Source organism: Perca fluviatilis, chromosome 18, assembly GCF_010015445.1.
Source record: "Perca fluviatilis chromosome 18, GENO_Pfluv_1.0, whole genome shotgun sequence".
NCBI lineage: Eukaryota > Metazoa > Chordata > Actinopteri > Perciformes > Percidae > Perca > Perca fluviatilis.
The window spans coordinates 31,722,528-31,735,569 of NC_053129.1; the positions used below are offsets into that span (position 1 = coordinate 31,722,528).

At 44.5% G+C, this 13,042-nt stretch overlaps 1 protein-coding gene across 1 annotated transcript in view; it reads right to left on the reverse strand.

The window, feature by feature from the left end:
- ndufaf7 (NADH:ubiquinone oxidoreductase complex assembly factor 7) overlaps window positions 1-12,541 on the reverse strand; it is a 24,091-nt gene extending 11,550 nt beyond the window's left edge. The window contains exons 1-7 of the mRNA XM_039781366.1: window positions 11,947-12,541; window positions 11,220-11,380; window positions 8,670-8,750; window positions 8,159-8,269; window positions 4,778-4,991; window positions 4,459-4,517; window positions 1,199-1,360 (exon numbers count right to left, since the gene is read on the reverse strand). Of these exons, the coding sequence (XP_039637300.1) occupies window positions 1,199-1,360; window positions 4,459-4,517; window positions 4,778-4,991; window positions 8,159-8,269; window positions 8,670-8,750; window positions 11,220-11,380; window positions 11,947-12,016 (858 nt within the window). The 5' untranslated portion in view covers window positions 12,017-12,541. The remainder of the gene's footprint in view (window positions 1-1,198; window positions 1,361-4,458; window positions 4,518-4,777; window positions 4,992-8,158; window positions 8,270-8,669; window positions 8,751-11,219; window positions 11,381-11,946) is intronic.
- Between the last annotated feature and the right edge of the window lie 501 nt (window positions 12,542-13,042).

Genomic DNA, 13,042 nt, shown 5'->3' on the forward strand with positions numbered 1-13,042 from the left:
TCACGTCCATGCCAATCACTTTTTTTGGTTTGTGTGGTCTGTGTTTGTGTGTTTTATATAGGCCCAGCTTTATAGTGATCCCATTGCGACCTGCCATCAAGCAGGTCAGCAGGACCAGCCAGTGACCCCTGCCAGGTGTCCTTTTTTTTGTACTGCTCTGTTTTTTTGTGGTAGCTGTGCATCCGGGTTGCTCTTTTTTATTCACTTTTTTTAGCATCTGCTGTGTTGTAGGATCAGCTGGGTGTACAGCTCCATCCGGTGTATGTGACCGGTGTGTGTAGGCGGCCAGTCGCTAGTGTGTGCATCCGCTGTGTGTGAAGGAATGGCCAGTGTGTCCAGGTATCTTGCTGTGTGTGTGTTGTAGCGGACCAGCGGGTGTGTAACGTTTGTAGTTGTGACACCTGCGTTGTGTGTAGCTGTGTATCTGCTGTGTGTGTGTGTGTGTACGCTGTGTCTGCGTGTTTAGTCAGTCATCTGCTGTGTGTGCCTTAGCTGTGTCTCTGCTGTGTGTGTGTAGCTGTATCAGCTGTGTGTGTGTGTGTAGCTGTATCTCTGTGTGTGTGTGTGTGTATGTGCATCAGCTGTGTGTGTGTAGTTGTGTATCTGCTGTGTGTGTGTGTAGTTGTGTATCAGCTGTGTGTGTGTGCTGTGTCTCTGTCTGTGTAGTTGCATCGCTGTGTGTGTGTGTAGTTGTGTATCTGCTGTGTGTGTGTGTAGTTGTGTATCAGCTGTGTGTGTGTAGTTGTGTATCTGCTGTGTGTGTGTGTAGATGTGTATCAGCTGTGTGTGTGTAGTTGTATCTGCTGTGTGTGTATGTGCACTGTGTGTGTGTAGTTGTGTATCTGCTGTGTGTGTGTGTAGTTGTGTATCAGCTGTGTGTGTGTAGTTGTGTATCAGCTGTGTGTGTGTGTAGTTGTGTATCAGCTGTGTGTGTGTAGTTGTGTATCTGCTGTGTGTGTGTGTAGTTGTGTATCAGCTGTGTGTGTGTAGTTGTGTATCAGCTGTGTGTGTGTGTAGTTGTGTATCAGCTGTGTGTGTGTAGTTGTGTATCAGCTGTGTGTGTGTGTGTGTATCAGCTGTGTGTGTGTGTAGTTGTGTATCAGCTGTGTGTGTGTAGTTGTGTATCTGCTGTGTGTGTGTGTAGTTGTGTATCTGCTGTGTGTGTGTGTAGTTGTGTATCTGCTGTGTGTGTGTGTAGTTGTGTATCTGCTGTGTGTGTGTGTAGTTGTGTCTCCAGGTCCGTTACCTGTACGAGCGTGGACGAGGCCAGAGTGGGAGACGGCGCCACGACGAACCTCAGCTGGTCGGGCTTCTCCGGGTCGATGTCCACCATCACCTCCCTCCAGCCTTTCTGCGTCCGCTACGCAAAACACACACATATCAATACACACAATCAGGAACACACACACACACACATCAATACGCACAATCAGGAACACACACACACATATCAATACGCACAAGCAGGAACACACACACACACACACACACACACACACACACACAACACATTAGTACGCACAATCAGGAACACACACACACACATTAGTACGCACAATCAGGAACACACACACACACACACACACACACATCAATACGCACAATCATAACACACACACACACACACATTAGTACGCACAATCAGGAACCTGCTCTCTCCTACTGACTGCTGCTCTCCCTGGCCTACTGACTGCTGCTCTCTCCTACTGACTGCTGCTCTCTCTTACTGACTGCTGCTCTCTCCTACTGACTGCTGCTCTCTACTGACTGCTGCTCTCCTACTGACTGCTGCTCTCTACTGACTGCTGCTCTCCTACTGACTGCTGCTCTCTCCTACTGACTGCTGCTCTCTTACTGACTGCTGCTCTCCTACTGACTGCTACTCTCCCTACTGACTGCTGCTCTCTACTGACGCTGCTCTCTCTACTGACTGCTGCTCTCTCTTACTGACTGCTGCTCTCTCCCCTACTGACTGCTGCTCTCCTACTGACTGCTGCTCTCCCCTACTGACTGCTGCTCTCCCCTACTGACTGCTCTCTCTTACTGACTGCTGCTCTCCTACTGACTGCTGCTCTCTCCTTCTGACTGTTGCTCTCTCCTACTGACTGCTGCTCTCTCCTACTGACTGCTGCTCTCCCTACTGACTGCTGCTCTCCCTACTGACTGCTGCTCTCTTACTGACTGCTGGTCTCTTACCGACTGCTGCTCTCTCTTACTGACTGCTGCTCTCCTACTGACTGCTGCTCTCCTACTGACTGCTGCTCTCCTACTGACTGCTGCTCTCCCTTACTGACTGCTGCTCTCCCTACTGACTGCTGCTCTCCCCTACTGACTGCTACTCTCTCCTACTGACTGCTGCTCTCCCCTACTGACTGCTGCTCTCCCCTACGACTGCTGCTCTCTTACTGACTGCTGCTCCCTACTGACTGCTGCTCTCCTACTGACTGCTGCTTCCCTACTGACTGCGCCTCCCTACTGACTGCTGCTCTCCCTACTGACTGCTGCTCTCCCACTGACTGCTGCTCTCTCTACTGACTGCTACTCTCCCCTACTGACTGCTGCTCTCCCCTACTGACTGCTGCTCTCTTACTGACTGCTGCTCTCTTACTGACTGCTGCTCTCTTACTGACTGCTGCTCTCCTACTGACTGCTGCTCTCTCCTACTGACTGCTGCTACTCTCTCCTACTGACTGCTGCTACTCTCTCCTACTGACTGCTGCTACTCTCTCCTACTGACTGCTGCTCTCCTACTGACTGCTGCTCTCTCCTACTGACTGCTACTCTCTCCTACTGACTGCTGCTCTCCTACTGACTGCTGCTCTCCTACTGACTGCTGCTCTCCTACTGACTGCTGCTCTCTCCTACTGACTGCTGCTCTCTCCTACACTGCTGCCTCTACCGAACTGCTGCTCTCTACTGACTGCTGCTCTCTCCTACTGACTGCTGCTCTCTCCTACTGACTGCTGCTCTCTCTACTGACTGCTGCTCTCTCTACTGACTGCTGCTCTCTCACTGCTGCTCTCCTACTGACTGCTGCTCTCTCCTACTGACTGCTGCTACTCTCTCCTACTGACTGCTGCTCTCCTACTGACTGCTGCTCTCTCCTACTGACTGCTGCTCTCTCCTACTGACTGCTACTCTCCCCTACTGACTGCTGCTCTCCCCTACTGACTGCTACTCTCTCCTACTGACTGCTGCTACTCTCCCCTACTGACTGCTGCTCTCCTACTGACTGCTACTCTCTCCTACTGACTGCTGCTCTCTCCTACTGACTGCTACTCTCTCTTACTGACTGCTGCTCTCTCCAATGTAGATTGAAGCTTTCTGAGTGTTATTTATGTATTATCTGCTCTAGCTTTTCCAACGTTTTAGACACAGATATGGAGAGAAAAAAAAGACACAAAACTAGCACAAAGAAAAGAAAATGACCAAAAAGAGACACAACATGACTACAAAGAGACGCAAAATCACGCAGAGACACAGAATGCATGGGGGAGTTGCTTTTTTTTTTTAAATCTAAATTTAAGTCTTCCACAAACCGAGGGAAAACGCTGACATTATTACGTTTATACAAACAAAGTAAACACAGGAGAGAAGTCTGTCTGTACGGCATGAGGTACAAAAGATGTATTTCACGTTGGCTCCATCTGGTGGTAGTTTGATGTCATTTAATGAATTAATTCAACCTTAATTTTTCCTTGAGATAGCTGAGGTGCGACCCTCATTTACAATGCCATTGAGTCAACTGTAGTCAATTGATATTGTTTTAAACTTCTTTTAAGTATCAATATTTGATTTGTCTCAGTGTGAAGAACACTGAACACAGAGAAGAAGCAATACCATCATCAAAAACAGAAGGCTAAAAATAGAAGGCTACCAAAAGGTCCCACAGCCCTATGGTCCCACAGCCCTATGTTCCCACAGCCCTATGTTCCCACATTTCTAAGATTTTTCTTAAAATTAGGCCCTATGTCCCTATATTATTTTCAAAATGAGGTCTTGTGTTCCTACATTTCCTTTCAATTTAAGCCCTATCCTCCCACAAAATCTTTTAGGGTTAGGGGAATAAAAGGTTAGGGTTATGGGGATAAAATCTGATACAAATTTATGAAAAAGGAAATGTGGGAACATAGGGCTGTGGGACCATTGGGCTGTGGGAACATAGGGCTGTGGGATCATAGGGCTGTGGGAACATAGGGCTGTGGGACCATAGGGCTGTGGGAACATAGGGCTGTGGGACCATTGGGCTGTGGGACCATAGGGCTGTGGGAACATAGGGCTGTGGGAACATAGGGCTGTGGGAACATAGGCACGCTCCCGATGAATGAGGATAATTAGGATGTAAATGAAATACAGTAACATGTAAAAGCTTTTAAATAAATTAAAATGAATAAAAAAGGTAAATTACTACATTAGCAGTTCCACACACACACACACACAGCGGCTTTAAAAGCATACCTGAAATTTGTGGATGGGCAGAGCGTCAAAGAACTCATGAGCGAGAAAGATGCTGAATCCTGAGAGAAGGAAAAAGAGGAACTGACTGTGAGACTGTGAGCTGATGGAATTACTGTAATTGTTGGGGTTTTAGAAATTATAGAGTGTGGTCTAGACCTACTCTATCTGTAAAGTGTCTCGAGATAACTTTTGTTTTGTTATGATTTGATACTATAAATAAAATTGAATTGAGCTAATGAACCCAAGTTGTACTCTCTTTACATGAAGAAACGGAACCAAAAGACATCGTCCCGTGGAAAGGGGGTCCCGTCAGCTGTACCTGCGGGGACGTCCTCCAGGCGGCGATACCAGGACACCGGCAGGCCGGCGCCGGTTTCCCCGCGGCGGTACGCGGGCTCATCCTCGCCGTGCGCCTCCTGGCCGCGGCTCCCGGTCAGACTCTGGGCCTGAAGACGACTCAGCGCCCGACTCACCTCCACCAGGTGGAGCGACACCGAGGCTCCGCCCAGCACGGCCCGCAACTGGCCGAACACCTGCAGCAACGTGGCATCGTGACTTCGCGTAAACACACAGTACAGGCCAAGAGTTTGGACACACCTTCTCATTCAATGAGTTTCCTTTTTATTTTCATGACTATTTACATTGTAGATTCTCACTGAAGGCATCAAAACTATGAATGAACACATATGGAATTATGTGCTTAACAAAAAAGTGTGAAATAACTTGAAAACATGTCTTATATTTTAGATTCCTCAAAGTAGCCACCCTTTGCTTTTTGTGATAACTCTGCAAACCCTTGGTGTTCTCTCAATGAGCTTCATGAGGTAGTCACCTGAAATGGTTTTACCTTCACAGGTGTGCTTTGTCAGGGTTAATTAGTGGAAGTTTTTCCCTTATTAATAAAAAAGCAAAGGGTGGCTACTTTGAAGAATCTAAAATATAAGACATGTTTTCAGTTATTTCACACTTTTTTGTTAAGTACATAATTCCATATGTGTTCATTCATAGTTTTGATGCCTTCAGTGAGAATCTACAATGTAAATAGTCATGAAAATAAAAAGGAAACTCATTGAATGAGAAGGTGTGTCCAAACTTTTGGCCTGTACTGTACACGCCACTTTCCTAAAGCCAAATGGCGTGTTATCTGTACGCATTTTGAGCTATCCCGTAGGGCTGCTCGATTATGAAAAAACAAATCTATATAATCACGATTATTTCGGTCAATATTGAAATCACAATAATTTAACACGATTACTCGTGGACTTCTGGAAAAATGTTGCAATTACTGAGCTTAAAAAACAGTGGGAAAAAAGTTAAATAAATCCAACAGTTAAAAAAATACACACATCTGTGAAGTTTGCCTTAATACTTTTCCTATTTAAACTTAACTTTAAACTTTTCATTTAGAACACAAGAGAAAATAAGACTTTACTTGCAAAACGTAATGAGCTAAATAATAGTTTTTTCCGATTATTCAGTTTTTGTGATCGTCGGGAGCCGAAATCATAATCGCGATTACATTTCGATTAATTGCACAGCCCTACTATCCTCGTGTATGTCTACGCTGTATACAGCGGATGTAAACGTACACGTGGCGTCTAATCGCGAGAACGTCACACGGGTGTAAAAAAATAAATAAAAAAAATACAAAATAAAAATAAAGGTTGGGTTAAGGTAAAAGAACATTGGGAAATAACACAAGAAAACGACAAAAACACAACGGTGACCAACGTCCCACGCTTAGGAAAACAGCAAACGGTTTAGGGAAGAAACATCGGGGAAGGCTTAAAAAATATAAAAAATAAAAAGGTTGAAGAACGCCAAACACGGGACGCGGTCCCGGCTCTCCTGGGTGAGAGTCCTGCGTTCTACCCATCCACGGACCTACGTCCTTTCACACCACTCGCTACGCCGAAGATTCACACGTAATGCAGGTCGATGGGCTGGTGATGGCGCAGTGGATAGGTCACGTGCCCTCTGGTGTGGGAGACCCCGGGTTCGATTCCCACTGCGGTACATCAACCAATGCAGAGGTGTGTAGTCCAGGTTGCCAGGAAGTAGAAATCCTGTCCAGCAGCTGTCCCAACCATCACTACACCAGCTCCTCTACCAGGTAGATGAGCTCGTTAGTGAAAACACCTGTTCTAGATCTAGATGTAGAGGCAGATCCAAAAACATGGCAGGATTTTTAACTTTCTGGCACCTGGACGATACACGTCTGAACCAACGTGTCCCTGAGCGAGACACTTAAGCCCTAGTCGCTCCGGAGGCGTGTGACCTCTGATATGTAACAATTGTAAGTCGCTTTGGATAGAAGCGTCAGCTAAATGACATGTAATGTAATGTAATGGCGTTGATAAACACGCTAAAAAGTAGGGTTGGGCATCGAGGAACGAGTCCTACTTGGAATGGTTTCAAAAATTACAGAATCGTTTCTTTATTGGGATCGTTGATTTGGTTTCGAATCCGATCACGGGTTCCAAATTTAACCCTTGTTTTGTCCTTCGGGGTCCCGGTGACCAGAAGGACAAAACAAAAGGTTAATGCAGCACCTTGGTGCTCGTTTGTACAGCGTTTTGGTCAGCTTAAACTTAAGCTTAAATGTGCTCGGAAACAAACTTTACTTACTTTACAAGAGACAGGGTTTAGAGAGCAATTCTCAACAAAATAAACGGAAGTACAGTACAGGCCAAAAGTTTGGACACACCTTCTCATTCAATGAGTTTCCTTTTTATTTTCATGACTATTTACATTGTAGATTCTCACTGAAGGCATCAAAACTATGAATGAACACATATGGAATTATGTACTTAACAAAAAAGTGTGAAATAACTGAAAACATGTCTTATATTTTAGATTCTTCAAAGTAGCCACCCTTTGCTTTTTTATTAATAAGGGAAAAACTTCCACTAATGAACCCTGACAAAGCACACCTGTGAAGGTAAAACCATTTCAGGTGACTACCTCATGAAGCTCATTGAGAGAACACCAAGGTTTTGCAGAGTTATCAAAAAGCAAAGGGTGGCTACTTTGAAGAATCTAAAATATAAGACATGTTTTCAGTTATTTCACACTTTTTGTTAAGTACATAATTCCATATGTGTTCATTCTATGTACCTTTGATGTAATCGTCAGAAAAAAAAATAAAAATATAAGAATCATACTGTATGAGAAGGTGTGTCCAAACTTTTGGCCCGTACTGTACATCATCCTTTGTGTGGTCCTTCGGGTCCCGGTGACCCAAAGGACCACACAAGGGTTAACATGCGCAAGTTTTGTTTTTTTCCGTAGCGACCAGGCGCTTGTTGTGTTGCAGCCGTGGAGCGCGGTAAGCGGCGCTCTAGCGTGGCTTTATTTTACCTTGAAAAAGCCCCCGTCTAACTGCCAACCCACCTTTTGAATCAAAATAAAACGTTCCTCTTCTCTGTGAAATAAGCACGTGACCCGTTCCAACTCCAGCGCTCAAAGAATCAGAATCGATGAGATCCGAACGATGCGCCCAGCCCTACTAAAAAGCGATTCATGCGTCTCGATAACACGCAAAAACGATTTGGCGTGTCATACGCACGCCACTTCACGAGATCAGTCTGCCTGGAGCGAGAAAAAAAAACCCCAAATCTGGTCAAACTTCTAACGCATTCGTTTGTATTCCTTTTCGTGACCGCTCAGATCCTGCTGCCGTAATAAATGAAGTCCGTACTCGGAGGACGTCGCTGGCCAGCGATCCTTTCCCAGGTCCGAGCTCGACCAGCTGCAGCTGTTCGGGTCGACCGGCGGCCATCCACTCGCTGACGGCCCACACGGCGAGCAGCTGGGACACACAGAAACACACCGTCACACACCTAGGACAGCAGGACGAAGCGCTCTCACGACTTCTCTCATCTGACTGGGAGGAAACGTGCGGTTTTACTAGAAAATGCGTGTACATGTTTTGGTGATTTTGGCCTGTACTGTAGCTGTAGAGGAGATGGGTTGAGTGGATATGTAGATAAGTAAAATAAAACATTTCATCTCAAATTAACTCTATGTAATAAACTGAGAAACAGGTCAACAGTGTTTCCTCTGTGTTGATTTGGTAGTGGCAGGCCGCCATGGCAACGGTATCAGAAGTAGGTACCTGCCCCCTCTGCTAAACCTAAATCCTAAAAAGGAAAAACTGCACGTGAGACTATTTTCTTTCCTGTTAAGGTGGATTTATTTTCCAGCCTCACTTCTCCGAAGATCTGACTGATTTCTGGTGACGTGATGAAATCTCCTTCCGGTCCCAGCATGTCGTTCGTCACGTAATAACCCTGAAAGAGAAAAGCAAGGACCATGAGCAGCGGCAGAGGGTCACAAACTAGTCAGGTTTTTGTTAAATAAAAGGTTAATATAGAAGGAACAGTTCATCTTAACCCTTGTGTGGTCTTCCCACCGACCGTGTCCTCTCGGGTCAAAAACACTTTTTTCGATGACTTTTTCTGACATTTTTTGTCCGCTTTTTTTTGCAAAGTTTTTGTCGTTTCTTTCAACGTTTGACACATTTTTTCACTTCCACTAACTTCTAACCACTATAGTTTCTTATTGTTGGAATTCAAAAAATATTCTAAGTAATTAAGTGAGGGCATGAGTGAGTGAGTGAGTAATTGAGTGAGTAAGTGAGGGAGCGTGGTGGTGAGTTGAGTGGTGGTGGAGTGGGGAGTAAGTAAGAGTGAGGTGGGTGAGGTGAGTAGAGTGAGGTGGGTGAGGTGGAGGAGTGAGGGTGAGGTGGGTGGGGTGGTGAAGTGGGAGTGAGGTGTGAGTAAGTAGGTGAGTGTGAGGTGGTGAGGTAGAAGTGAGGTGAGGTGAGTGGTGGTGAGTAAGTGAGGGGTGGTGGTGAGGTAAGGTAGAGGTGAGGTGGTGGTGGGTAGGTGGTGGTGGGTAAGTAAGAGGTGAGGTGAGGTGGTGAGGTAGAGTAGGTGGGTGGTGGTGGTGAAGTAGAGGTGGTGGAGGTGAGGTGGGGAGTGGGTGAGGTGGAGTGGGGAGTGGGGGCATGGGGTGAGGTGAGGTAAGAGTGGTGGAGTAAGAGTAGAGGTGAGTGAGTAAGTAAGTAGAGGTGAGGGGCATGAATAAGTGGTGAGTGGGGTAGTGGGTAAGTAGGTGAGGGGTGTGGTGAGGTGGTGAGTAAGGAGTGGTGGAGTGGTGAGTGAAATGGGAGGTGAGGTGGAGTAAGTAGGAGTGAGAGTGGTAGAGGTGGTGGTGGAGGTAGAATGAGAGTGAGAGTGAGTAAGTAGAGTGAGGTGAAGTAAGGAGTGAGGTGAGTGAGGTGGTGAGGTAGGGTGGTGAGTAAGAGTAGGAGTGAGGTGAGTAAGAAGTGAGGTGAGTGAGTAGAGTGAGTGAGGTGAGTGGTGAGTAAGGAGTGAGGTGAGTGGTAAGTGAGAGGTGAGTGAAAGTGATTGGTGAGTAAGTAGAGTGAGGTGAGTGGAGGTGAGGTAAGTGAAGTGAGTGAGGAGTGAGTAAGTGAGTGAGTGAGTGAGTGAGTAAGTGAGTGAGTGAGGTGGAGTGAGTAAGTGAGTAAGTAAGTAAGTGACGGTGTGAGTAAGTAAGTGAGTGAGTAAGTGAGTGAGTAAGTGAGTGAGTGAGAGTGAGTAGAAGTAGGTAGTGGAGTGAGTGGGAAGTAGAGTGAGGGAGTGAGTGAGTGGAGTAGTAAGTAAGAAGTAGGAGTGAGGCGTGAGTGAGTGGAGGTGAGAGTAAGTGAGTGAGTGAGTGGTGAGTAAGTAAGTGAAGTTGAGTGAGGTGAGTGAGTAAGGTGAGTGAGGGTGTGAGTGAGTGAGTGAGTAAGTGAGTGAGTGAGTGAGTAAGTGAGTGAGTGGTGAGTAAGTAAGTAAAAGTGAGTGTGAGTAGGTGAGTGAGGTAAGGAGTGAGGTGAGGGTGTGAGTGGTAGGTGAGTAAGAGTGAAGTGGAGTGAGTGAGTAGAGTAAGTAATTAAGTGAGTAGAGTAAGTAAGTAAGTGAGTAGGAAGTGAGTGAAGGTATTGTGCAGGAAGTAAGTTAGGTGAGAGAGGTGAGAGTTGGTAAGATAATGGTGTGATAGTAGTAAGTAAGTGAGTGAAGTAAGTGGTGAGTGAGGTAGGTGAGTGAGTAAGTGAGTGAGTGAGGTAGTAAGTGAGTGAGTGAGTGAGTAAGTAAGTGAGTGAGTAAGTGAGTGAGTGAGTGAGTAAGTAAGTGAGGGTGTGAGTGAGTGAGTGAGTGAGTAAGTAAGTGAGGGTGTGAGTGAGTGAGTGAGTGAGTAAGTAAGTGAGGGTGTGAGTGAGTGAGTGAGTGAGTAAGTAAGTGAGGGCGTGAGTGAGTAACAGGGGCGTCGGACTGGGGGGGGAAAGGGGCCTGAGTACCCAGGGCCCTCATGTGAGGAGGGCCCAAAAAGTTGCTAGAATGAATAGCTGTGGATGCGGGGAGGGGCCCACAGAAAATGCCTTTCTGCAGGGCCCAGAATTTTGTGCCACGCCCCTGGTGAGTAAGTAATTGAGTAAGTAAGTAAGTTCGTACATTCTCCTAAAAAAGTGAGTAAGTGGACAAGTCCGTAAATTAGTAAATCCACAATTTCGTGAGTAAGTAAGTTCAGAAGTAATTTTGTAAGTAATAAAGTTCATACGTAAGTATTTATTTATCAAAACAAAAAGTAACAAAGTTCTTCACAATAAAAGCAGTTTAATCTCAAACAGGCAGTTTTCTCTAACTGATCCAGGACGGCTCCGCAGAAGGTCTGTCTGTGACCGATGTTTAGGGCGACTGATTTCCACTCACCGTCACTGGGTTGGTGAGCACCTCTCTCATGTACTCCGCCACCGGAATCGGACCTGTGGCTTTTATTTTGGTGGTCAGGTGTCGCAGCATGGAGTGCTGGGGCTTTTCCTCGCCGGTTGGAGGGCTGCAGAGGAGTCTGGTCTGAACTGCTCGCCATCGCACTGTCACACACAAACATTAGTAAAATATAGTTTTCATAACAAAGAACTTATCCTGAATGAGATGACCAGCAATTTACAAACATGGATAGTTTAAAAGTGACTTTGTAGGGTTGTTTGGTGCAAGACCCTAACCCAATTAATTAGAATAGATAGATAGATAGATAGATAGATAGATAGATAGATAGATAGATAATCCCAAACTGAAATTACTGTTTTACAGCAGCAGGTATTAGACACACAACATCCAAACAGATTATAAGAAATAATATAAAATACCAGAACACCTAGTCAAACTTGAAAAACAATTTACAACATATATATATATATACACAGGTATGGATAATTCAAATTGAAATCAATTTACAGTTAAAAACAGAAAATGTATATCTAGCAAACACTTAAATATTTTATATACAGTACATTGATTACTCAACAATAAGCAAATAAACGTAAGAAACCGACCAACAAAACAGGCATTACATGTGAAACATGTAAAACAATTGTCAAAAAATATATACATCCAATATTATTGCAGAAAACATGCAAATATCACATCAGATCATCACCTGCTGTTGATGGACGACTGAAGACTCTGCTGATGAGCAGCTGTGTTTTAACACCAAAACAAGCCCTCATTCTGCTGGTAATGTCCGACTAAATACAACTAGGACACTGTTTTATAATATAAGTTAAATGACAGTTGGCGTGGTAGCATTATTAGACAAGACAAGTGTAATTAAATGTAACTTCAACCACATGGCCCAACTCTCCGCTCACTGACAGTTAGCTGTTAGCCATTGAGCTTTAGCCACGTTAGCTACAAGTAACGTTACGTTAACGGTCAAATACGAACGGAACCGCAGCCGGAAATAACGTTTTAGCTTCGGGTACAAATGATAAAAATATACATTTGTTCATTTGTGTCCGTCAGTCGTTGACAGTAGCTTAAAACTACGAAGTCCTTGTGTAAGAGTGATACGCTAACAGACTGGTGAGTGTTAAGCTCACCGCAATAATAAAAGAAAATATATAACATCCGGTTAATCTTTCACAATAAAATATCTTCCTGTGACATATTTGTAGTGTAGAAAACTAAATATACAGGGGTTTTTAATTGTTTTAAAACAAATCTTAGTCTACTTGATTAATGTGTGTATGTCCTTTTTTTGTGGGTTAATTCTTCAACAAGCCAACATAGCAATAGCTAGGATTTTGGAAATAATATGGCCATCAGTAGAACCACTGTATTTAAAAAGAAAAATCACATTGTATTTATTCCTTAAAAACTTCCTATTTATTTATTTTACATCTTTCAGCTAAGAGATGCTCAGCTTCAGTATTAACTGTTTTATTTTTGAAAGAATTATTCTTGCGTTTCCTGTGTCATTCATCAAGTCGAAAAATGGTAAGCTTGACACTTCACAGGAACGACAAACTCTCTGATTGGCCAAACGATGGTGACGTAGGGGGGAGAAAACATTGTGATTGGTTTTGGGGAAATCTCCGAAATCTCTGATTACTGTCCATAAAAAAAATATTAAAACGACAGTAATATGTTATGTACATGTTCCTACTCATATTTCCTTTTTAATAAAAATAAATAAATAATTAACTTACAAAAAAAAAAGACTTGATTTTTACATGTCCGGAAACGCCGACGCG